Raw genomic sequence first — 25,461 nt, 5'->3', positions numbered from 1 at the left:
AAGAGCACTTGAGCACAATTGACTTTCTGACCTTTCTATACCAGTATTATTTGTGCTCAGTGTCACTATGAGGTGATGAACTACAGTCTGATGTGCTGCGCTATACTCAAATGCACATTTCTCTCCAAAAAGAAGGGTGCTATTTTGTTTACATTTATTTGATTTTAATTTTACATCCTGCTGAACTTGAATTGTTGGAAAATTGAACTTGCACAACAAGGTTACTCTGAAGTAAAAAGTATTCAAAAATTGCATTTCCGCATCAATAAGAAATCAGTACCTTCTAAAAGTTTGTTGTTTTGGATAGTGAATAAGGGGATGATCAGAACAAATGATCTTGCTTGACCATATTTATTATGGATATTTGCTTAGACGTGTGTGTCACAACACTGCTTTTGGAATGGTGGTGTGTAAACAAGTCATGCTTAGGTATACATTGATTAATCGCTGAGTAACAGGATAATTACTAAAAAAGCAACAGTCAAAATTAACTCATAACTCATGTTTAACATACATTTAAAGTTGTAAATGAAGTGACACTGATTTTCTGTTTTATAACATTTCATTTAGTCAATGAGCATCTCAAAGCAATAGTCTGGCATTTGACTAATTAGCTGCAGCCGAAGCGCAGATCCTGCTGGAGACTCAACATGCCGTTGTATTTTTCTCTGAGTTCAGTGCTAGTCTTGCTCTGCTCCAAGCTGGGCCAAAACTCCAACCACGTCCTCTCGCCCAGAGCATACTGACCGCTGAGGAGACATCAGAGGAAGTGCATGTCAAAGAGGGGCTTACATGACAAACTAAGGTGTAAACGGGCAAAAGTGGTTTATTATAGAACGAGGCATATTTGCAAAAGTCAGTGTTATCTGCTTTACAGCACTGTAAAGAATGATTCAAAGTTGTAAATAAAAAGGTTAATAGAGTATGTTTTACAAGAAAATACTACTTCAGTCTTTTTACTTTAAAATGTGTTTGATTCAATGTCTTTGTAATTATTTCTAGCAATTTATCTGTGAAAAAAATGTTTCAAAGTTAATCCTACACCATACCAGCATGTAAGCAGCAAATATAACTATTTAAAAGAGACGGTTTGTATACATTTGACTATTAAAAAAGTGTTTCATATTTCAAGCTCTCTTATCAATACAGATGCACATTCTCATATCAGGACACACACACTTTGGATCCCAGGTCAAATGCACTTACATTCTGCCCTCTAGTTGGACATCATCAGCCTGGCCCATGACCAGATAGCTCTCACCTTGCTTCAGATCCAAAGCTTCTTTGCAAGAGATCTGTAAGGAGAAAGTACGCTGCTTCCCCTCCACATCGATTTCTGGACCTACACAAATTTATTTATGACATGTGACATGTTTGAATTTCTCTCCCTTTCTCTGAGGCACTGAGTTAGTACTGATACAACATAAAAAAAAATAAAAAAATCACAAGTGTCTGATAAAACCATTCAGAGCAGACGTGATTAGCTTTTTTTTGTATGGATTAAATTTATACAAGTTATCAGCAGAACATCTGTAAATCACTTTACATCTTACTGCTGAAATAAGCAGAGCATTAAATGGACAGAATTTACAATTGTTTACATACTGTGGTTGGAGTGAGGAGATATACCTGTTTTGAGGGCAAGTTCAATCCTCATATCGTAATTGACCGTTAAGGCATCCTCATGTTCTCTCAAAACTAAAGCTTTATAAACTGTAAAAAAGGATTAGATTGATGTAGTATCTTACTGATTGCCACATTAACTAATAATTATATAGAAAAAAAATTGAAAACATTCTCACTCATTGCACCAAAACATGCACACACACATGTAATAAATTACCGTAATTTATTTTAGGTTCACAGGCTTTCTTATTACGGTGAGCCTCAAGAATTTTCTCCTTCTTTTGAAGACTGCAGTTTTCTGTTTCAGCAACGGAGAGAGAAATTAACCTGCTGTTGATTATCTTTGTATGTCTTCTTTGCAGTTTTTTAGAATTATTTTTACAATTAAATATACTACCTTCGGCACACTGACAGACATCATTCTTACAGATTTTCTGAAGAGCTCCTTCCTTCCGGGTTGGATGATAAAACCTCAAACAGCGATTTTCTAAACATGGAAGAATGGCATCACATGGGTCACACAGCATTCATTGTGCTGCAGCATCAGAGATATTAAAGTAGTCAGCCGTGAAAGTAATGTCAAAACAATCATAGTTATAAGGAGTAAAATGTCAGTGGCTCACTGTGAATTTTTCAGTGTATGTAATAAATTAATTTGTTTAAATTACAATGATAATTTAAAAATAATGATACGTTGTTTAATAAGGATTCAGTAGATATGTATGTTTTAATACCTTTACTTTGGATGATAATACTTGGATGATAATTTTTTTTACTTCATACATTTACCGTTATGTACATGATCTGATTACAGGGAGAAAACCACTTTCGCTAATAGACTGCCTAATAAATTTATAAGTTACGCCGTGCAGCTATTTTCACTCACAGATGTTGACAAGCCAGCGTGTCACAACCAAATGCACCTCTCCTCCTCGTAACCTTCCAACCCCCAAGACTTATGACCTCGCTCTCCAACATCTGGGAGAGCCGCCAAGAAGTTGGAGGTCACCTCAGCCTCATTTTGTTAGGAAAACAGAATAAGTAACGTCTGAAAGTCTTGGTAGTTAATGCTGGGAAAGCATCCATTCCCCTGGTGGCAGAAAGAACACTATGGAGGGGAGCTAAAACGTGAAGATCAACTTATGGACGTACAGGAGGAAGCACCACATAGGGAAGATTCTGTAGTGGGCTCCGCATAAGGGGAGAACTACTAAGCAGAGAACCTCATGACAGATCAAGTGTCTGTCTAGGGGAGACACTGAATCCTAAGGGACAAGTCAGTGGAATAATAGTCTCAGCCTCAGACGTCACGACCGCGGACCGTTGGCTGAAAGTCTGATGCATACGGCACATAAAATTGGAAACACTTTGGGAGTTTTTAAGTCATCATCGGATTGGTTGAATTATACAGGATTTCCGGGAGACGTGCGTTTCACATTCTTTAACTTTCTGCCTGGAAACAAATATGCCATGATGCCAAACCCCTTCATGTTTGAAAAAAAGCGATGAGCGCTTATCAGGATTAACTAAACGCTGGATTTTCAAAAGTATGTGAAATATTTAAAGTTTGCCACATAGAATCTTTAAAATACGTCCAAGTTTTACACAGTCTGTTATTGTGGGGACATTTCCACACCCCTAAACATGACGCAGCACAAAACGAAACGTGATTGGTTGATTTATCTGCCAGTCATATAGCCTCTTAGACGGTTCTTGCCATTCAAAGCGGCCAAGGTTCCCAGACCTTCTGCCGTCAGTCTGAAGGTCTGGCTACGCGAGACCAGTGGAATAATATACATATGGGGCCACCAAGGGGAGCCACTACATATGGGGCACTAGTCCATAACGAAAGTACACTCAAGGGAACCTACCTCGGAATGTATTCTAACAGCGAGTTCCTCCGCCAAACTCAGCCATATAAAAAGTGCTTAAGTGATGGAAAGGTAGCCCAGAGTTCATAAGAAGGAACTGAACTGGGCTCAATGGGCACATATGCCACCTGAGACAGGGGGACGCACCGTATGCAAGCTCTACACCGTACCAGTCACCTGAGTCTAAGAACTAGCATTCAAGACTCTGGATGAGACTGGTTCCATCCGCAGATTGTAGTATCTGGCAAATGTATTAGGTGTAGGTTTCAGCTCTGCAAATGTCAGCTAGAGAGGCATCATTCGCTAAAGCTGACAAAGCAGCAATTTCTCCTTGTTCGAGTGAGCCCTCACTCCCATTAGGCATGGTAAGCCTCTGGCCTGACAGGCCATCAGGATTGCATCCAGTGACTGCAGAAGTGAGCGTAGTTAGGAAGGCCGTCTTCATAGAGAGCACTGTAAAATCTAATTAGTTGGATGTACTTAAAAAAAAGCATGCAAACTGATTGCCTTGAAAAAACTAAGTAAATGTGTGTTCACCGCTGTGTGCGTGCACTTTGGATGGGATAAATGCAGAGCACTAATTCCTAGTATGGGTCACCATACTTGGCCACATGTCACGTCACTTTTAATTTAACTAAAAAATAACTGTAGGGGGTACTTGAATCTTTCATGTTGGTTTACTCATGACTTAGTATATCTACTCATAAACTCCCAGAGTGCATTGCGGCAGAATAAATGATGCAGTTGCTTTGTTGTTGTAAAATTTATTAGCTGTCTTGTGTCAGTAGTAGCACAACAAAAAGAGCAAATAAAATGGTTATTGTTACAATTAATGAAAATAAATTAAATTGAATTGTTACCATTGTTGTGATTCACGTGCTGAATTTTTAAGTCTGTGTGAGACTTCAGCATATTACCACACACTATTTAAGGATTATATAAACCCAATTAAAGGCATCGCAAGGTATTTGTGAAAAAGTTAATTAATAAACACACAAAAAAATACACAAATGCTTTAATTACAAGATAAATATTTTTCTACAAGCTATCAACTTTTACTTTCTTCCCTTGAAATCAAATAACTCTGACTTCATGATGCATTACTGAATTAACAGAAAAAAATAATATAACATAAGCGAAGTTCCAAGTGCCCAACCAGAGGGAACGCTAATCACTATAATGGTGAGTTAAAAAACCCACACATTTTAGGAAAATCAACATCAATTTATGAAGTTAGCTTACGTGATGTTCTCTCAAATATTTCAGTTGAATTGACAATTCAACATTCAAGATGACTTTGGGAAACGAGTGAATGCAACTAGTGAAAGATAACTGCAGACATGGAGGAAATGGGTGAAAAATCTATTAAGACTCTTGTTCTTTTCTTCTTCTGTTGTTATGTTGCACATTAGCAACATATTAGTGCATGGCTGCCTCTCACTGGTTTATTAATGTCATTGGTTCCTTTGTGGCTACTTGAATATTTAAAGTAAGTGTCACTCAAAACTTGAAAGTAGCCTTGAAAGTAGCTGTAACTTATTAAAACCTAGTAAGTTTAACAACTAAGTAAAGATAACTAATTAAATGTAAGTAAAGTAAACTATTGGATCTTACAGTGTACCAATCTGCCATCTACAGTGTCATGATTCGCTGCAATCGCAGCCACATACACCTTAAGCCCTTAAGTGTAGAAGCAGACAGGTGCCTGTCCAGGGCCTCTACACTGTCAGATATGCAAAAGAAATCTATCGTATCTCTTGCTCGTTCAGTTGCTTTGACACAATCTGTATTGTTAAAAGCGCTATATAAATAAAGGTGACTTGACTTGACTTGACTCTTGGAGGAAGGATAGCACAGAACCGATGTCACATCTCCGAGGATCCCTCCTGTGGGAAGAACACCAATTCACGAAAATGCGCCACTTCAGGTCGAACAGCCGCCTCGTAGAGGGGGCCATGGACTGCATAATAGTATTCACCACAGCAGGTGAAAGGTCTCTGAATTCCTTCTGGTCGCCTCTGGGCGCGGGTGCCAAATTGTGCCCTTCCCCTGGAAGAGAAGGTTTCTCCTCAGGGTCCATTCCTGCCAGGGAGGGGCTGATGCCAATAGCACAAGCTCCGAGAACCAAGTCTTGTTGGGCCAAGGGGGGTCTCAGTCAGGGAATACCACAACTGGCAATGGGTGGATTCTGGCGAGGCAAACAGATCTACATGTGCCTGGCCGAATCGACTCCAAATCAGCTGGAATGTCTGGGGTTGAAGCCTCCACTTGCCTCGGAGCATGACCTGCCATGAGAAGGAGTCCACTATACAATTGAGGTCACCTGGGCTGTGAGTGGAATGCAGAGACTTGAGTCTGTGCTGGCTCCATAGTAAGAGATGGTGGGCGAGTTGTTACATGCGATGGAAGCAAACACCACCCTGGTGGTTAATGTACACAATTGCTGCTGTGTTGTCCATCCAGACGAACACGTGCTACCCTTGGTTCAGCAGTTGAAACCTTCTCAAGGCCAAAAGCACCATCAACAACTCTAGGCAGTTGATATGCCTATGTAACCGGGGACCCGGTCCAGACACCGGAAGCTGCACACCCATTGGATACAGCACCCCAGCCTGTTTTGGAAACATCTGTGGCGACACTCTGGTGTGATGTTCACATGATGTGTGCCTTGTTGCCATGCCCATCTCGGGACTCGGTATGAAGCCAGAGCTGAAAGCGGTCTCATATGCATCAGTCCCAGCGGCGTGACCGTGGCTGAAGACACCATATGCCCCAGGAGCCTCTGAAAATGTTTGAGTGAGACCGCTGTCCTGTTCTTGAGTGTTCTTAAGCAGTTCAGCACTGATTGAGCATGAGCCTCTGAGAGACGTGCTGTCATAGTGACTGAGTCCAGTTTTACGCCGAGAAAACAGATACTCTGCACGAGTGAGATCTTGCTCTTTTCCCATTTGACCCGAAGTCCCAGTCAGGCTAAATGATCAAGGACCATGTCCCTATGAGCGCAAACCCATTCTCGCAAGTGAGCTAGAATCAGCCAGTCATCGAGGTAATTGAGAATGCGAATGCCCACTTTCCTGAGTGGGGCAAGGGCAGCCTCCACAACTTTCATGAAGACGCGAGGACACAGTGAGAGCCCGAAGGGAAGAACCCCGTACTGATATGCCCGCCCTTCGAAGGCAAACTGAAGAAACGGCCTGTGCCTTCGAAGGATCGAGACATGAAAGTACACGTCCTTCAGGTCTATTGCCACAAACCAATCCTGGTCTCTGACACATTAGCATGAGTTTGAGGGTCAAGGCTCTCCACGGTGACGAGCAGATGAAGGCTGCTGCTTTGGGGGTGAAGGACCAGGGCCTGACCCATGCAGAGGCAGGATGTGTTTGAAGACTTCCATCTGCTGCTTAACCGTGGAGAACTGCTGCGCAATGTCTTCCACCGTGTCGTCAAAGACACCAACCTGGGAGATAGGGGCATCAAGAAAGCGTACTTTCTTAGCCTCCTGCTCTAGACCGCCCATTCAAACACGGCCGCCATCTCAGCGTCTGCCTCAGACTGGAACTAAGCACTCTTGGGTGTTGGCTGATTTATACTTCTGCGTTGAAAAGTAGCACGCATAGCCTACGACGCAGCCTGACGTGCACCTCTCCAGAAATGTAATAACGCGTCAATTCTATGCAGACCGCAAGCGCTGTGATTGGTCTGCTAGAACCCTTCCCTCTGTATGTATTTGAGTTTTGTGTGTGTCTTTTGCATGATTGAAAGAGAGCCATCTTCTCCTGTTCCGTTGTCGTCTCCTTTTTTGTAGTTTTAAATAAATGATCTGTTCTTTATTTGCCGCCATTACATCACGGCTTTTGCTTTGATACTTTTGGTTACACCAGCAACATGCCCATGGACACTGCAGAATAGCGGTCTGCATGTGTAATTGCATGTCGACGCAGAAGTATAAATGAAAACCGACGCGTAGCCTATGGCGTAGGTCCGACGCAGAAGTATAAATCAGCCTTTAGTCTTTGGAATTTTAGTTTATAAATGAGTTTGACCTGTTTCATTGTAAGTCAGACCAAAAACGCAAGTGTGATTGCTTAAACCATCATTACATGTTTGCATGCACATCAGCTTCATACCTATAGAGTAGTATTCATATACAGTGACTGCTGCTGGTTGAAGGAAGCCTCCGTTCATTATTCTGTGCAGCCTGAATGAAATCCTATCTTCTCTTGTATGAGAAATCTGCAGAGAGTGGAAATGCAAACAGCAGACACCTTATAGTAGGCATGCTAATACCCGTACTACTACTTCACATATAAATATAAAAATGTGCGTATATATATATATATATATATATATATATATATAACAAAACCTAGAAAAAGATGTCAGAATATAAACTGCTTAATCGGCCATTTTCAGTAAGATTTACTAAATATGAAGTGTCTGTGTGCCTGCTTTTGTGCGTTTAACTTGAATCATGTCCAACATATATCTGTTTTAAAGCCGTAGGTGAGAAATTCACTTCTTGATATGTCTAATAAAAGCCTACTTTGATATTCTTTTGACAAGCATGTTAATAGTGCATTCTATTCAACGTGTTTATTGCTAGCGCAGCAAAAATAGACAGCACAACCTTTACAAGTAATTTGCGTACAATGTATCGATTGCCATGGCAACTAGTCTATGGGCTATGAGCCATGGCAACTAGTCTATAAACTAGTGTTTTATGTTTTTACATAAATTATTCATACATATACATAAGTTATTTACAATTTTTTTTTTTTCGTTTTTATACCAAAAATAATTTAAAGTTATGGTATTTCAGAAAGGTTTATGGAGCCATAAATTTAATAAGACAAAATGATTTAAATTGTGTAAATTTTAATTATAGTGTGATTTAACAAAACTGAATATTATGTGGCATTTTATAGTTTTGAATTTTATTTTTTTAATGGTTTAGTTTAATTACTTTGAATAATTTCATTATATTTGTGCACACATACCAGGCATTGATCAAAACATTGACAAATTTGGCTGAATTCTAAAAGCCACAAATGGTACTAAATAAAGAGCCCTTTGGGAGCCGAAAGAGCAGGTTCTTTTTGCTGAGCTGAGCCAAATGATCAGAATCCCTGAAAAGAGCTGGAATTCCCATCACTAATAGCAACCTAATGGCAAATGCGCTTGCTGCTGCTCTACATAATCATAGTAAAACCACTTAAATGGTACACAGAGTTAATCTGTACGTTTACTATACAGAAATGCTAAAATGTATTTAAATGCTTGACTGACCAAATCGAATGGCTTGCAGATTTACTTGTGTTACCCAAAAGCATTTTAATAACAATAGACAATATTAATAGAATTTATGTAGTCATTCTCACAATAATTACTAATTATAGTAATTAGCCAACTTGATGATAGCCTCACTTAGCAAGCCTGATACCCGCCCCAGACCTTGTCCAGGTAGATGATGAGGGATCCTCGCTCTGAAAGCTGCTTGTTCATCTCAAATTTCTGAATCATCCTGTCATGTCCAGTTGACAGCTACAAACACAGAAACAAAAAGTTAGTATTGGAGAGTTTGACAATGTGACCACTGTGACACTCATGGAAATTGTGAGAAAATCAAACAAAAAATTAAATCACAGAAATGTCAGAAAAAAGCAATATTGAGACAATCCACCTTCACGTTAAAGTATGTTTTAATATACAAAAATGTTATGATTGCTATAGTTATAATATACTATATTATAATATAATTAGTTGTGATTGGACGTTACTAGAAATATAACAGAAAGAGGCTGCTACTACCACATTTTTCACAGTTGGCGTACATAGTCCATGTTTTCCCACTTTTTGTAGTGGAAAAAAATGCAATTTGTTGGGACTGACACTATATGCACTTTGCGATTAAAAGCCCCTGGAGTTCATCATTTCATTTTGTCAAAAGTAAATGTGAATAATGAAAACGTGATGCATACCGCCTTAAGATCATTCTCATCCACAACAAATCCTGTCAGCAATGATATATCCAATATAGACATGGTGGCATCTCTGTCAGCAGACAGATATCTGTGGAGTCATCAAAGCAAACATCAGCTTTCTATAGCACTACCAGCACTGCAAAAATAAGGGTTTCAGACAGATCTCCTAAACTCTCCCTCCATCTGATTATACTGGGACAGGAGAGAATATTTTTTATAACGTTGAAAAAAATACACACAGCAGCTTTAACAGAACAGAATAAAGGTCATCATAAAGTACTATAATTCTTGCCAAAACCTTGGAGTGGACAATGTTGGTTAAACTAAACATAGTAATACATTTGATCATTTTCAAGGATTATTCACTGTACAAAGATACCATTGTGTATTCAGTTGATTAGGGCAGAAACGTGATGGAAATGGCACATATTTGCACACCTGGTATTGATAACGAGTTTGTAACTCTCAGTTGCTCCTTGATATGTTACTAAAAAAAAAAGAAAGACACATTTTCTGTTATGTTTCTGTATTTGTTAGTTGATTTGGATAATTCATGTGCCAAATAAATAAACGTGAATGTACACAAGATAGTAACGGGCAAATATTACAAAACCTGTAAGGCATATTTCACCCCAAAATAAGCAAACATTTGTTTTATCATATTTTGTTTTGCATCAAGAAAATGTAGCCAATTTTAGGATCATCAATATAATTTTAATGACAGTTAAACATTTTTCTTTAAATGAAAATTATTATAACATTTTGTACTGTAAGCAAAAGTAAAAAATAAATAAATAAATAATAATAATAATAATAAAAACAGGGCTTAATTTTCCTGACACCAGTGACAGAGCAGCATGAAATTATTAGCATTATTAGCATAAATTACTTAAATCAAAATTATACTGTATTTATGATCAGCAAAATCTGAATAAAATATAACCTTTATTATCCCTTTCAAAAGTCAAAGCAAGCTCAAAGTTCTTGCAAGTGCTTTTGCTTTCTTTTGGTTTTGCATAGTACTCAGTCACAACCTGCAGAGGACAAAACACAGACAGTATCTAAGGTCCGATGTATTTATATTTTCTGTATTTATCTCTAATTATAGCTTTTTCAGTCACTCACAGTTACAGAGGCCTCTCCAGAACCCTTGGCACTGATGGTGATCTGCCTGTTAGATTGAATCTGTTGATAAAATACAACATAAATGCATATATAAAATTAGTCATCTTGATAAAAAATATTAAATGTTACTGATCAATATTAGACTTAAAATACAAGTTTCATCTTAAACCAATATGACCGCAGTAACTTCCTGTATTGAAACTAAAGCTAGAATGTGTAACATAAATAAATGCATACATAGAGGATTTTGTTTCACATTTTTAGTTGCCTTGCCAAAATTTGCCCTGCTAAAACCCAACATTTTAGATAACAGTGAAATAAAGTAATCACATGTAAAATAACATGGTATAGTCTTCACTGTAAAAATTCAATATAGATTGATCCATGTTAAATTCCTTGTTTGATTAACATTAATGACAGACAGCAACAGGTATGTTAGGCTGCTGTCACTTTAAGACCTAATACACCAATACACTATAATGATACACATTTGTGTTTCTCAACTTTTTATTTTCGCCTAAGACATAACTGACTATGTTTAAGTGAATACTCACCAAAACAGGCATTTTGATATAATGTTGCGTATGTATTAATTCAAGCCAAGAAGACACAAAAGAGTATTTCACGTCTTCCTGTTCTTGAATGTATAAAATATTAAATGTTAAAATTGACAAGACATGCAAATGATAAATTTTCGTGGCAATGTCAATTCCGTCAACTGTCCCATATGTCTTTCATGCTGGCCCCGGGCCATCATGCGGTCCTTATTGTGAAGCCCTGAATGGCAATTTATATCTGTCTATACGAAATACATGGGAATTTATTCATATTATTAACACCCCCTTTGATGACATTAAAATGGTGAAACCTGTGTTTTCCAGTGTCAGCTTTCAGTACAAACTCACCTGTTCTGTTTGTGTGAGATGAGAGTTTTCTTTGTTGAACTTCCACACAATCGGCTGCCGGCTGCCTTCCACTCGGATTGTCATCTCCAGGTCTAACTGCTTTATATCTTTCACTTGAATCCTGTACTCAGCTACAGCCTGAAACACCATGATGGTGGCCTGGAATGGAGGAGACAAGTTTGAACTGTTTTTCATGTGTAGGCTTCACTTTTTTGGTCTTAAATTGTTTATGGTCTTTTCTTAAATGTTGCATATTAAACATGTGGACAGATATGTAATGCAGATGTGCATGTTGGATGTACACAAACCTGAGTCGTGCCATATCCTCCGCTGTACTGCCTCTGGTTGTTGAGCCAGTTTACAATGGGAGCTGCACTCTGGAAGTCTTGAGCTTTTACAAGGGCCAGAAGCGCATAGGCCGAAGCCTCTAAAGTAAAGCTACTGCTTCCAGGGACAGGCACGTGACTTCCATCTGTATGGAATTAATTCAGTTCAGTTTAATTTGTATAGCACTTTTCACCATACAGATTGTTCCAAAGCATCTTTGCTTTTGGTTTATGGAGAACAGATGAGAAAAAGAATTAGATTTTATACTTGTTGATTTTTAGTTTTAGATTGTGTTGATTTGTTCATGCCAATCATCATGCATTCCCTTATAAGCTTGTATCTTTGTCTTCAATGCTTTTGAATGAAATGCAACGTAAATGTCATGTTGTTATGCATCTTAATTATTTAGCTTTGATACTGTACCTAGGCAGGTAAAACAAGAAATGTTAATGCTGTCTGAAATAGGTGTGGCATTGACACTTGAACATTTAAGCACAAGTAAACACAAAGCACACTTTTTCTGAACAGGTTAAATTAACTGTCTGCATGAATTCAAAAGAGATGGCTGTATCTTTACCTGCAGAGGCTTTTCTCAACAGGACTTGTTTGTCAAGTGCATTTCCATTGGCAAGAGCATAAGATGTCATAGCCACTGCGTAAGGATTTGTCAGACCATGTAACGCAGATCTGAGGTACACAATGGCTTTATTTATGCTACTGTCAAGACTCTAAAGAGGAATAAACAAAAAAAAATGATTGATAAAGAGTTGATTTAAGAGAATAAATTACATCGAGTGGCATAAATAAATAAATTGAGCTAGAAACATTAGCTTTTTCAAGGGTTGCATATTAACTCAAAGCCTTGCAGGACTCACTGAGATTTGGCCGGCACAAATGCCCCTCCCCTCCTGCAGGGCAATGAGCACAAAAGCCGTCATGGATGCTTGTGAATTTCCCCCATGTACATTCCCCTGTGCACAGTGATGAAATAGTGATATCAGAAATAAGTAAAGGTGTGGTCACATTTACCAAACATTTTGTGGGTGAAATCCATTCATTGCAATGGGAACTGGAGCAATAGGGAATTCCACCAGGTAAACTTCCGGCAATGAAGAAATGTCCCTACGTGAACTGGCAGCGCTGACCACTAACAAGCTTTCTGGATGATATTTGGGAGTGACTTCTGTGTGGGCAGAGACTCAAAACTTACCAACAAAGCAAAACAGAAGAACCACAAAGGACGAGTGCCATCTACTCCGCCAGTTTCATTACAACACTACACTTCAATATCACATAATTATCCATAAACAGAGGTTGTTTGGAAAACAGTTACTTAGGTTTGCCCTGTTTGCTAGCTGGTAGAATAGCGTTGAATGTTTATTTTCTCATAATTATTACCGTTAATAGTATTTTGTCACATTCGGCCCCGCTTTCTTTCGCCTGCAGATGGTAAGTGTGATCACACATCAGGTTTATTTGTGAAATAGTAAAATGTGAAATAAATGCTTGCAGGTAATGCTGCTGTGGAATATTTTTCAATGATGAAATGCTTTCTTCATATTCCAGCTTAATCTGCTGAGAAAATACTCCTTCTCTCTAACTCAAACAGCGGTTTTGGGTGGGACTATTTGACCATTGGCAATAGCAGTTTAAAAACGTTTTTTTGTGTGTGTCATTTTTGCCCCATATAGAGATATAAGAGTAGCTTATAGCTTCAAAGTTTCTGCATCAAAATGCCATGGTGTTGTGAAATTTATAGTAAATATCTTGAATTTTAGTTTGTTCCTTGAACAAATCTCTTATGGGTTTAAGAGAAACATAGCACATCAGTTGTACGGACTACTTTTTGACACTTTTGAAGTAGGACTTGAATTTTTCCATTAGTACTCCAGTTAAGAAAGAAAGTTGTTCAGGTTAAGAATGACATGAAGGTGTGTAAAAGATGAGCATTTTTTCATTTTGAAACAGGTCTCACTCACAGTCATCTCTCCATGAATTACAGGGGCATCTTCTCTGAAAACGCCATCAGGTAACTGCTTGTTCAGTATGAGCCACTTGAGAGCAGAGCAGATCACATTCTGGTTTATGTTGACGATGTTACTGGCCATGGCAAATACTTTAGCAACATATGCTGTCAACCTTTAGGAGAAAGAAAACAAAAATTGAGTCTTGATTCCTGGTTAACAGTTCTTACTGACCATGCATAACTATTGAGAAATATATTAGTTACCAGGTGCTGCTTTGACGTTGAATCCATGCGGCATAGGACCCATCATTTTTACGATATGCCAGCTGTTGATTGTAACCTGTTCATCAACACAATAAGATGGGCATACTCTATGAAACAAAAGCTTAGGAGCAGAATAGTTGACTTTGCAGTGTTTAGTTTACCTCTCGTGATGTATGTAGCAGCTGTCTGCCTCAGCCCAGCGCTCACGGTGTGCCACTGATTGGTTTTGTCCAAGTAATACGTTGCAATGACGGGCATCGTTAGGCCAATCATGTTCTGCTCCCCACAGCCACCAGGCTGGATAATCAAGGAACCCATGGCCTGGCCGCTAACAGCCTTCTCTATTGTTATACTGATTGTATCTCCTGTGCACAAGAGATTGACATACTGGTAAAAACGATGCCTGTTTTTATTTTACAAACTTACATCAGATGTTTGAAGAGTCACCTATTGCTGATACATATGTTTTCGCAGGTGTGTTGGGTGCCTGGTCCCTCAGTATTAGGCTCTTGATAACCTCCACATGTTCACCACCTGTTCCAGAAACACAAGAACTGTACATTCGTACTTCACTCTCATTTGTGCACGCAGGACATGAATTTCGATGACTGGTGTGTCCTTTATTTAGTATCTGACCGAGGCCAGGAGAGACGCTGAGGCGCTTAACAGCCGGGGCAGAAATTAACCAGCGTTCAAGACAAAAGTCACAAAGCTTGTAATATTCATAAAACACTGAATGTGAAGAAAACACTTCCAACAACCCCAAAACACAAAGTAAAATGCCATTGTAAAGGTAAAACATATCCTTGACTTTAATTTCCAGAGGCTACTAACTGGGATAGTCAACCCAAATATAAATTCTGTCATCAAAAGTCATGCAGTTCTTGAACAACAAAGAAGGTGAGTAAATGATGACAGAATCTTAATTTTGGGGTGGACTATCCCTTGAAAAGACTTTGTGTGTATGTGTTTTGTTGGAATCCCCTTACCTTTCTTAGAAGGACTGAATTGTAGATTTTCATTAAGTTTGGTCAAAACACCTTCAGACTAAAGAAATTAAGTGAAGAATGAGTGAGCGAGAGAACAAAGGGTGTGTGCTATATAGTTCAGATTCGTGTGTTCATTCTTAGAAATCAGCAAGGTTGCAATGACTCCACTGATGTCTTTAAACCTAGAGGAAAGCTGTGGGGAATGTACGCCACTTCATTTCTTTATGTCATCTGTTGGGTTCTGTTCATATTATGCCAAACCTACACTCTGCAATGAATTGTCTTGCTATTTGATCAAGAAGGTTTCATTTTCTTACCACCACCAGGAGATCTTTCTTCACACCATCACTCCCACGTCCTGCAGCAGCTGCCTTCACTTCAATGGCGTGGCGTCCCAAAGCTAATGGGACGATGACAAACGGTACAGAGTATGATGATTTAGCATCTACTGTCACAATGGTATGGAACTTTCCTCTCTTGCTAGCCGGGCTGCAGATGTCTTTGGTTTCCATCAGCTCCACACGTACCTACAAGTAGAAATGAAAATCACATATTCCATATGAAGAAAGGAAGGCTGATAGTGGCCAAAGCATATTCTGTCGTTATGCTGAGGGCCTGTCCGGTAAGGTCTGCCATGGTGAATCATTCTTCCAACCTGACCTTTACTTTTCTGCTGTACAAGTTGTGGATAATGGCCTTGATTTCAATTTGCTCGTTGCGCACGGCTGAATATGGAAGCTTTAGGTCAATAAAGAAGTTCTTCACCACTGTCATCTCCTGGACATCTGCCACACAGATACCTTTGTAGAGAAAAAAGACAGCAACTTCTTATAGAAAGCATGTATTGCAGGCCTAGAGCATTGCTATTCCAGTGAGACCGAACAGTAGAGTGACGCAATGAAATTATTGTCTGGGGCAATCAACAGCATGCCACAAATTCAATACACCAGATTGGAAATGGCTCTGAATATTCCTTTAATATGAATTTACAACAAGACAACAAGAGTCTGTACCATGAGTGCTGGACAAGCTGATGGCTGTGATTTCCCAGGTAGTTATGGAGTCTTTCAGCTTGAGTCCATCTCTGGATAAGGTGGTTGTTTGACTAAAAGAGAGATCATCTTTTACTAAAACAGGCACAACACGGGCTGAGCACTGACTGTTGGAAACTTTATGTCAAACTCACCACAATCAACAGCATGCCACAAATTCAATACACCAGATTGGAAATGGCTCTGAATATTCCTTTAATATGAATTTACAACAAGACAACAAGAGTCTGTACCATGAGTGCTGGACAAGCTGATGGCTGTGATTTCCCAGGTAGTTATGGAGTTATTCAGTGTGAGTCCATCTCTGGGTAAGGTGGTTGTTTGACTAAAAGAGAGATCATCTTTTACTAAAACAGGAACAACACGGGCTGAGCACGGACTGTTGGAAACTTTATGTCAAACTCACCACTGGCGGTTCAGTGACGAACATTTGGGCAACACCACTTCCTCCCAAAGCCAACTTTCAGGGAAGAGTGTACGCGTCACAATGTCATCAGAGTTCACAAATTCCTCACATTCACCTGGGGGTGAACGAGTGGTTGAGATATTTACACAAAACAGAACCAACTCATTTTACAAAGTACTTTTCCAACTGAAACTGTTTCTGCAATTGTAGAACCAAAACTTATAACATCTCTGGGGTAAATGACCCTACTCAAGACACACCTGAAGTACGATGTGACTCCAAGCACATTTGCAAGAGTGAGTTTAAATTTAATTTTTTATACTATTATTGAGAATGCTCTTACTGCGGGCTAGAATCTCTTCTTCAACTGACTCTTCGAGATGGGTGGCCATCTCAGTGCAGCAGTGCAGGAAAGCCTGTCTGCACTCATCTCCATCCACAATGAAAGATGCCCGATACTGACAGGTGTATCTCGAATCATCCATTTTCTTCAGTCCATCCGAACAGCATTCTTTCTCAATGCCAGAATATTTGCTCGCTTGAGGTAGATCACATAAAAGAGAGAGAGAAGAAAAAAAACAGACAGAGAGGATAAGACTGGAACAAAGCTTTATAAAGCTATAGAAGCTGTAACAATAAAAAGTTACAAAAATGTTTCAAACCTAAAGACTTGTTCGCCGACGTTTAACACCTCGTGACTAAACAAAGGGCACCAATGTGAGTGTGCACACCGACGCGCAAAACGCGAGGCGTAAAAGCGTCATTTTTTAAAAAACGCCTCGGGCTCGTTTTTTTGGTTTGACGCGACGCGTTAAAAACTGGCCGACTAATGAGATTGGCACTTTTGTTCACGTGCCTGGAGCTGCTGAAGTTACAGTAAAACACGAGTTGGTGGCGCTCAAGCACAAAACGGTCTTGCCGAGCACACATTGATACCTAACGACGAAGAGGAAGTAAGTAGACCAAGAAGAAGCATCGAGGCAAGATGAATGTAGAGCTGCTGGTCTCATTGGTGTCTGAACACAAAGGGCTTTATGACAAACGCGACAGCGACTACAAAAATCTCGATAAGAGGGAGTTGTTATGGAGAGGAATTGCAGATCAAATAGGATTCGATGTGTACCGGGCTATTTCTGTTTTTCATTAAGCAACATCTAATGTCAGATTAGATTTTTTTGTGTGTTTTGAACACAAAAGATGCGATGAAAAACGTCGGCGACAAGTGCGTGCGATAATCGTCCCGGTGTGTACGAGGTTTAAGATTACAGAAAATGTGGTTAGTCTGAATTGTCATTGTTTGGTGATGAGTAGGGATGCACCGATTTCATTTCGGTTTCGAAACCAAAATTCTGAGTATCAGTCGATACTGATACTGGTGCTGATTTGTTTCTTGAGCACTGAAGAATATATGTTGATCACTCTTTTATGTGTTAACACACTATTTCATTATAAATTAGAAGATGTGAACAAATAGATATTATAAACTAGGTTAGTGGATAATTCAGCAGCAAAAGTAATTCTAGAAAAAACATCTTGAGTGTATAATTTTATGAAAATCTAAACGTTTCGTGAAAACATTTAGTGGAAAAAAAAATAAGAGTGAGCAAATTGTAGTCAAATCTGGTAAAATGTTAATAAAAACAAATACAAATGATTATTTGTAGTCTTAAAAAACACATTTTTAGAAAATATAGTTAATAGATGTTTCTTTTAAATGCATAGCACAGCTTTTAATTTGGCAACAAAACATGATAGACATGAGAGAACAAGATTCATAGCACAAAGACAAGATGTGGATACCTGGAGTATTATACCTATGCATTACTTTGAGTCGTTTTTCCTTCACATTTTTAAATTCCTGTTATGGTGCGTGTGAATACTTCAGTGTTGTGATCTAACAGACATCGCATAGCGAGTACTGCATCGTTTAGAAACAGCAATAAACTCCGGCAAACTAAAGTCCTCGAAAGCAAAACCTTTATCAGGCAACATTTAAGGTCTCTATCTCAAATGCTAAAAGTTGCATGTGCAATTCTACCTCTAATGCTTTAACCACGAGGTCTAGAAAGTCCTTGCCCTCTCACTCCTCAGAACATGCCAAGTTCCTCAAACTCATCCTAGAACTTTCTTCGTACCATCCTCAAATTTGTGTCAAACTATCTTGTTACAGCGCTGGTCAAATGCTACCCACATATTCCAGATATGCCAAACAGTTCATCTGAGCTGATGGTAGTTTCTTGGCTATTATTCTCAAATGAAACCTAATCCCAAACCTTGGGACATGCCCTAAGAATCCATGGGAAATCTGGGGTCTGCCCTTGGTGGTCAAAAGTTGGATAGAATACATCCTCATATCTGTAACCGCTTTTTATCTATACATCGATCAATCAATCGATTGAATGAATGAATGAAACGGCTTGCATCTTTCTTACTTAGAGACTTCATGACATCTATAAAGGTTAGGTCTCGTCTTTTTCTTCGCGATGAAGATTGGCACTCAGCATCTGGAAAAGAACAATGTCAGTTTACTCAATTTAGATTTAGATTTACTAAGATTCATTCATTGACAGGTTATAAAATCTGTACATGGATCTTTTTGAAACAATTATGCAAGTACTTGTTCTGACGCCAGTGCCTCCAGCAGGGCTGGACTCAAACAGCAGGCCTGCATCGCTGAAAACTTCCATACTGTCTTTTCCACTTCCTGCTGTGCAGCCAATGTCATGTGACTCAACAACATCCCAGATCTGTTGGGAAAACAAATAAGTCAAATAGAAAAAAGGCAATATGTTTAGGAACATGTAAGAAAATGTTACCTCTTTTCAGTTACAATAGAAAGATTCAATTCGGATCTACAAACCTTTGTTTGAGTTATTCTGTTCTTGTTGTTCAGAACATAAACACCTTTATCCACAGCCACCAACCCAACTTTGGCCTCAGGATCTCCTGTTATTCTCAGGCCAAAGTCTTCACCGGGCTCATAGACACTGTCTGGATCGTGAACTTCCACTTTAAGCTGGGGGATCAAAGTAATTAGATAAAAAAATAACAAACTAATATTAATTCTTAGTGTTGTGTCACCAGGGCTAAATTACCGTTCCCATGCATGTGTCCTTCACATCGACCCAGACTGAATCAGACACCACCTCAGACGAGCCCACATGGTAATAAGCCACAAAGCGGAAGGACGGCACCATGTCTTTGGTTACAGTCAGAGACAGAGTCACTAAAAGTAATTAGATAAAAAAATAACAAACTAATATTAATTCTTAGTGTTGTGTCACCAGGGCTAAATTACCGTTCCCATGCATGTGTCCTTCACATCGACCCAGACTGAATCAGACACCACCTCAGACGAGCCCACATGGTAATAAGCCACAAAGCGGAAGGACGGCACCATGTCTTTGGTTACAGTCAGAGACAGAGTCACTAGAGATTGTCCTTGCCTCTTGAACCTGTCTGCTTGAACGATCTGACCTTTACTTAAGATCTGAAAAGGAGGCAGATGAGAATACATTTACAACATTTAACAAACCACATAAGAACAGATTGTATGCTTAATAACGTCTCTGCTTGAATCACGGTATGACTGTCACTCACCATGTAGGTGAAATCTTGATCTCTCACTCCTGGACTTCTTCCCAGGTTCAGACTGACTTTCAGTGAATCACCGATCTGAAGCTCTGCAGCCCCGATACCGATGTGCAGGTAGTTGTTGGAGCCGCCTTTGGGCTTGTAGGCCTGAGCCGTCATCTTCCTCACTGCCTGCTGTTCATCACTTAATTGTGGATCTTTGGTCTTTGCCTGGAAAGAATAAATACATTGTTTTCTGATGTGCTGTGTACAATATGCTCCACTGCTTGTTCAACATCTGTTAACTGATCTATTTTCCACTAGATCACCAGTGAAACTGACTGAACATCAGTGCTGTTATGATGGCAGGTCTTACAGTGATGTCCAGTGTTGAAGATCCTCCCGGAGTGTTGACGGTAACCTTCGCAATGCCGTTGTCTCTTGTTCGACCTCTGACCCCTCCAGGATTGACCTCCACTTCCACATCTTCAGCAGGTGTTTGGTCAGGATTTGTTACATAGACCTTTATGCAAAACCAGACCAGAAAATATAGAATGAAGTAAGCGTAATTTAGAGCAAACAATAAATCCCAATATTCCCACTATGTTTTTTGCTTCTGGTCAATGTTTTATACCGAGATGTCGAAGGGCATCCCAGGTTTGAAGAAGTGTGGTGTTCTTCTGAAGTGGATGGTGTACGGTGACGTCACAATCTGAATGCCTTTCTTGTGTGCTTCCACCATTTCACTGCCTGAAACGCAAGTATAATAATAATCCGAAATAAACACATGCAAGTTACGTGTTTTCAAGGCCTAAAAATGCAAATTTTGTTCACCAGACTTTGTGTAGTTCTTACCAGACTCGGTTAACACGCTCACTGTAACGTACAGTGACTGGCCGACAAGCTGCATGATGTTTGGGAAGGTCTTTAGGATGTGTTTTCTTCTCAGCTCTGCTGTTCCACTTCCATCCCAGATCTGACATTCAACACAGAACCAATAGTTTGTGTCTGTGGCTGATCAGATCCACACTGATTGTTGGTGTATATGTCAACTTTTTCTCCACATATGGAAAATCTCATTATTCTATCTCATTAGACTCATTATTCTTTGTGTGTGTGGTATAATGAACACATACAATGGTGTTCATGAGGGTCAGATTTGCATTTCCTTTTCCATTAAAAAAAAAAAAAAAATCTGATGTCAGTCTGATGTTTTTATGGATACATGCCATGTGTGTGTGTAGTCGTACCTTTACTCTCTGTAAGGAGCCCGGTATACTTATCTTCCCTTTTTCTTCAGTCACCACACCAAATACAACAAATCCATGACCATTGACTGTCTCTCCAAACAAATACCTTCAGGATACACACACTGATAGTTAACATATTCTGAACATTTATTAAGAAATGCTGCTGTATCTATATTTGCTAGCTAGAAACATGCATATAGCCATAATACAAAAAAGGACTGTACTTGGCTTCAATATCGACCGTTAGACTGTCATCGTTCACATAGAAGAAGGCTTTCTGTGGACTCAAAGAGATTGCGAAGCTGGGCAGGACTGCAGGAGGAGAAGGAAGAAGCTGAGTTGTTATCAGTGGATTGCAGATGGGCATATCTCTGTGTTGTTTCGCAATAGCTCGCAGAGACACCTACCGTATTCTTTGACTTCAAACTCACTGGAGAAGTTCTTCTGTGGGCTGTTCTGGTGCCACGCCATAAGTTTCCACAGCCCTGGGCTATTTGGACACCAGGTCATTATTTGTCATTTTACAATCTTATTGAGAGATAACAGAAAATAAAACACTGCAGTACAATTCTCTGGACGCTCTAGGTCAGTAATTATATATAAAAAAAAATAAATGTGAAATGTACCCTTTGGGTAGCCATTATAACAGGGTCGTTTAGAAAAGGGGTGTGTCCAAATATACCCAAAGCCTAAACAAAAACTCAAAACTTCACAAAACTAGGTGAGCACATGTGACCGGTGATTCTAAACAAGCATACAACGCTTTATGGAGACCGGACCACTATAAGTCATAAACATTAAAAATCATCATATTTCTATAGTACATTATCTGGATTTGCCAAAAATGCTTAAAAAAATTGATTTAGGTGGTTACAGCCTTGCTAAATAATATGTAATGTCTTTTTTCATATGCGCTTAAACACCTTAAAGCGCTTGAACCCCGATAATCGCTGCTTATATTATATTATATTATAAAAATAACTTTAGCAAATTGCTACCTTTGTCTGAATTAAACTGTCATTTTTCAATTTCTTAATTTTCAAGCAAATATTAAATACATATTTTATTTACATTTTTTTTGTCATTATTTGTCATTTCACAACCTTATTGAAAGATAAGGTACTTTCCACAAAAATAGTACAATGATTTTCAACAAATGGTGCTTTTTTATATTATATTATATTATATTATATTATATTATATTATACATATTTTATTCTAAAAAATAAAACATTTGGTGTGATTAAAATGAGCCTCTTCTAATGGTAAAATATGTTCGTTTAAATAAGACATTGAATATTTTTCTTTGCAAATGGACGTTTAAAATAAAATTTCAAATACAAGCACAAAGATGGGATGATAATTTGTACTGCATTTTTGGAAAGTGACTGAACAATATTAGGTTTTAATTTTAAGTATCGCCAATCCATTTGAAGTATTCAAACAGGTTGTTCACTCGTCCTCACCTGGCCGGATCCGTCAGGCTGAAGGTTCCTGACACCATTCCTCCACCGGGGTAAATAGATTTGCTCTCAAGGCTGATGCCATCAGGTGTCTGCCAACATTGAAGATGTTGAAACATTTATAAATACGAATTAAAACGTGAACACAAACAGCTAAACACATTCACGAGACGTACACATACAATACTGTGGAGTACGAACGTTTTCACAAAGAGACAAAAATCTGGCATGTTTTGCACCTCATTGTACTTTAATACACATTTACCAAGATCTCCACTCTGACTCCACTTTCCACAGGCTGTGTCATGCCTGGACTCAGTGAAAACACCCGGTAATAAACTAGAGGGAGAAGACAAGCATTAGGAGACTAATTTGGTGCGAGAACTATGATTCAGCGCAGCAAATATTAGCACACCTGTGCTGTCTGGAGTGTAGATGGTCTTGTCGGTCTGTAAGACTATGTGTCCAGATTGAAAGATCACCATGACCTTTTTCTCCAGCAGCTTCTGTGGAAACTGGGCTTGCAGGATGGCATATTGCTGCACTCCTTTCTCAAAGGAAAACGCATTACCGGGTACCTACAGACACACAATACACTGACAACTGAGGGAAAAAAACACGCTGAAACACTGCAAACTAGCATCCATTGTGCTAACACAGTTAAAAACACGTCTACATTCAAACATTTTTGACAACCTCCTCCCAAAAACATTTGATGTGAGTGGAGCGCCTGACCTCTATCTCGACCAGATCCTGGTAGTTCTTGGCGGATGTCAGAGTAACTGAAGCGCTCGTCACTACGCGGTTATCGTTAGGGTTCCTCACTGAGATTTTAACATTCAGACTGACTCCAGAGTAGTCCTGCGCCTCCACGAACACTTTATCTGGGGACCCCACCTTCAGTATATTGGGTGCCAAGAGAATGTAGCTGGAAAAAAACATTAATTTAGGAGGAACGTGTCTTAGTCTCAGCACCTTTACAAAAGATACGGCACTTGATTTATTGACTGAAAACGAGGGCTGTCCAAAATGTAATGGTGGAGCAGCTAATTTCTGTTTAAAACTCCAGTAAATTATCATTATCAGTAAATTATCACATGCAAGCGATATAAGTAAAGTAATACATCAACATAAAAAAATAATAATATATTGTACATAACATTAATATTGATATTGTATTAATATGATTAATTTCTTGTTTTAATATTACTATTAATATATTGATTTGAATAGTAAATTGAATAATTGTACTTTCTTTATTTAAAATTGATTTATTTTTTTGCCTTAACCTTTTGCCTTTTCCTATAAATGAATAAATAATTCAGCTATTTATTACCACAGCTGGAACAAATAAAAATATCACCTTTAAGAGATGATATAATTATGTTAATGTTAAAATAAATATATAATTAATGTTGTATTAATATTAATGTATTTTAATATTACATTTAATTTATTAATAGTAATATTAGAATTAGTTATTAAAAATAAATTAAATTAGTATATTAAAATTAAAAAAGTATATTTAAACTATAAGAGATGCCAATTTGCAAATTCCTTTATCCTCATTTAAACATACATTTAGAGCAAACATTCCCTTTTTGATTAAGTTTTTGAAAGTTGTGCCTTAAACTTTTGCTTTTTTTCCTCTGTAAATTTTGAGCACTTAGGGGGAAAAAATCCAGTTAATTATGACAACAGCTCAACAAGCGATATAAAGTATGTAAATATATTAATGTTAAAGTAAACCTACCATTAATTTTGCATTAATATTAATAGAGGTATAATACATAATATTACTTTAAATTTATAAAAATGGTAATATTAAATATTTCTAAGTATATTTAAACTAATATGCTAATTTAAAATCCATTTATTCTTATTTAAACATTTTTAAACACACACACACACACACACACACACACACAGAGGTTTGTTCTTGTGAATTGTGGGGACATTCGATAGGCGTAATGGTTTTTATACTGTACAAACTGTATATTCTATCGCCCAACACCAACCCTACACCTAACCCTACCCTTTACAGGAAACTTTCTGCATTTTTACAATCTCAAAAATCTCATTCTGTTTGATTTATAAGCCTTTTGAAATATGGGGACACTCAAAATGTCCTCATAAATCACCTCGTTGTAATACCTATGTCATACCCATGTCATTATACAAATTTGTGTCCTCATAAATCACAAAAACGCGCGCACACACACACACACACATCAGATATCAGAGAAGGTGTTTAAAATCAGGAGGAACATCAAATCAATCAAGCGACTGCAATCCTAGTGCAGTGTGTGTGTTGTGATACTCACAGGGGGTCGCAGAGGGAGAGGACGGGTAATGAAACGACAACAGCCGCCAGCCACAGCGAGTCCACGCGCATCGTGCCTGTCTGTCCCTGACGGTCTCTGAACTATCAGACGCTAATTCACAATATATTCTCATCCTCATCCTCATCTTCCACGCTGTCAGTTATTGGGTAAGATGGGTGGAGGGACCTGCGCTATGATTCAGCAGAGGACTATCCTGTGCGATAAAGTTGTGACATCTTCTCTGTCCGGTTCAGAGCGTCACAGCAGCATCACGATGGAATGGAATCGTGTGCTTTTAAATAAATTAAATGAGTAAATACTGTTTATATTGTGAAAAGA

General features: G+C 38.6%; 1 protein-coding gene across 1 annotated transcript; it reads right to left on the bottom strand.

Annotated features, from left to right (window-relative positions):
• Nucleotides 1-335: 335 nt before the first annotated feature.
• On the bottom strand, nt 336-25,218 carry LOC107703775 (complement C3-like). The gene is made up of 41 exons (XM_016506501.1): nt 25,123-25,218; nt 23,534-23,726; nt 23,214-23,376; nt 23,064-23,137; nt 22,802-22,890; nt 21,743-21,825; nt 21,560-21,647; nt 21,336-21,441; nt 20,941-21,061; nt 20,720-20,835; nt 20,462-20,608; nt 20,113-20,316; nt 19,811-20,002; nt 19,373-19,528; nt 19,130-19,259; nt 18,945-19,016; nt 16,856-17,050; nt 16,513-16,627; nt 16,068-16,159; nt 15,715-15,854; nt 15,372-15,581; nt 15,055-15,112; nt 14,513-14,599; nt 14,227-14,430; nt 14,066-14,141; nt 13,815-13,974; nt 12,711-12,806; nt 12,413-12,563; nt 11,817-11,980; nt 11,509-11,667; nt 10,604-10,663; nt 10,422-10,512; nt 9,917-9,965; nt 9,476-9,566; nt 8,949-9,038; nt 7,625-7,730; nt 2,024-2,113; nt 1,844-1,924; nt 1,630-1,713; nt 1,207-1,342; nt 336-749 (listed from the first exon to the last, which is right to left on the bottom strand). Exons 1-41 carry the CDS (start codon nt 25,191-25,193, stop codon nt 611-613), a joined length of 4,929 nt encoding a protein of 1,642 aa, XP_016361987.1. The 5' UTR covers nt 25,194-25,218; the 3' UTR covers nt 336-610.
• Nucleotides 25,219-25,461: the final 243 nt, after the last annotated feature.

The sequence above is a fragment of the Sinocyclocheilus anshuiensis genome, unplaced genomic scaffold, assembly GCF_001515605.1.
Source record: "Sinocyclocheilus anshuiensis isolate Anshui unplaced genomic scaffold, SAMN03320099.WGS_v1.1 scaffold274, whole genome shotgun sequence".
Lineage (NCBI taxonomy): Eukaryota > Metazoa > Chordata > Actinopteri > Cypriniformes > Cyprinidae > Sinocyclocheilus > Sinocyclocheilus anshuiensis.
This window is presented reverse-complemented; position numbering and strand designations above follow the sequence as displayed.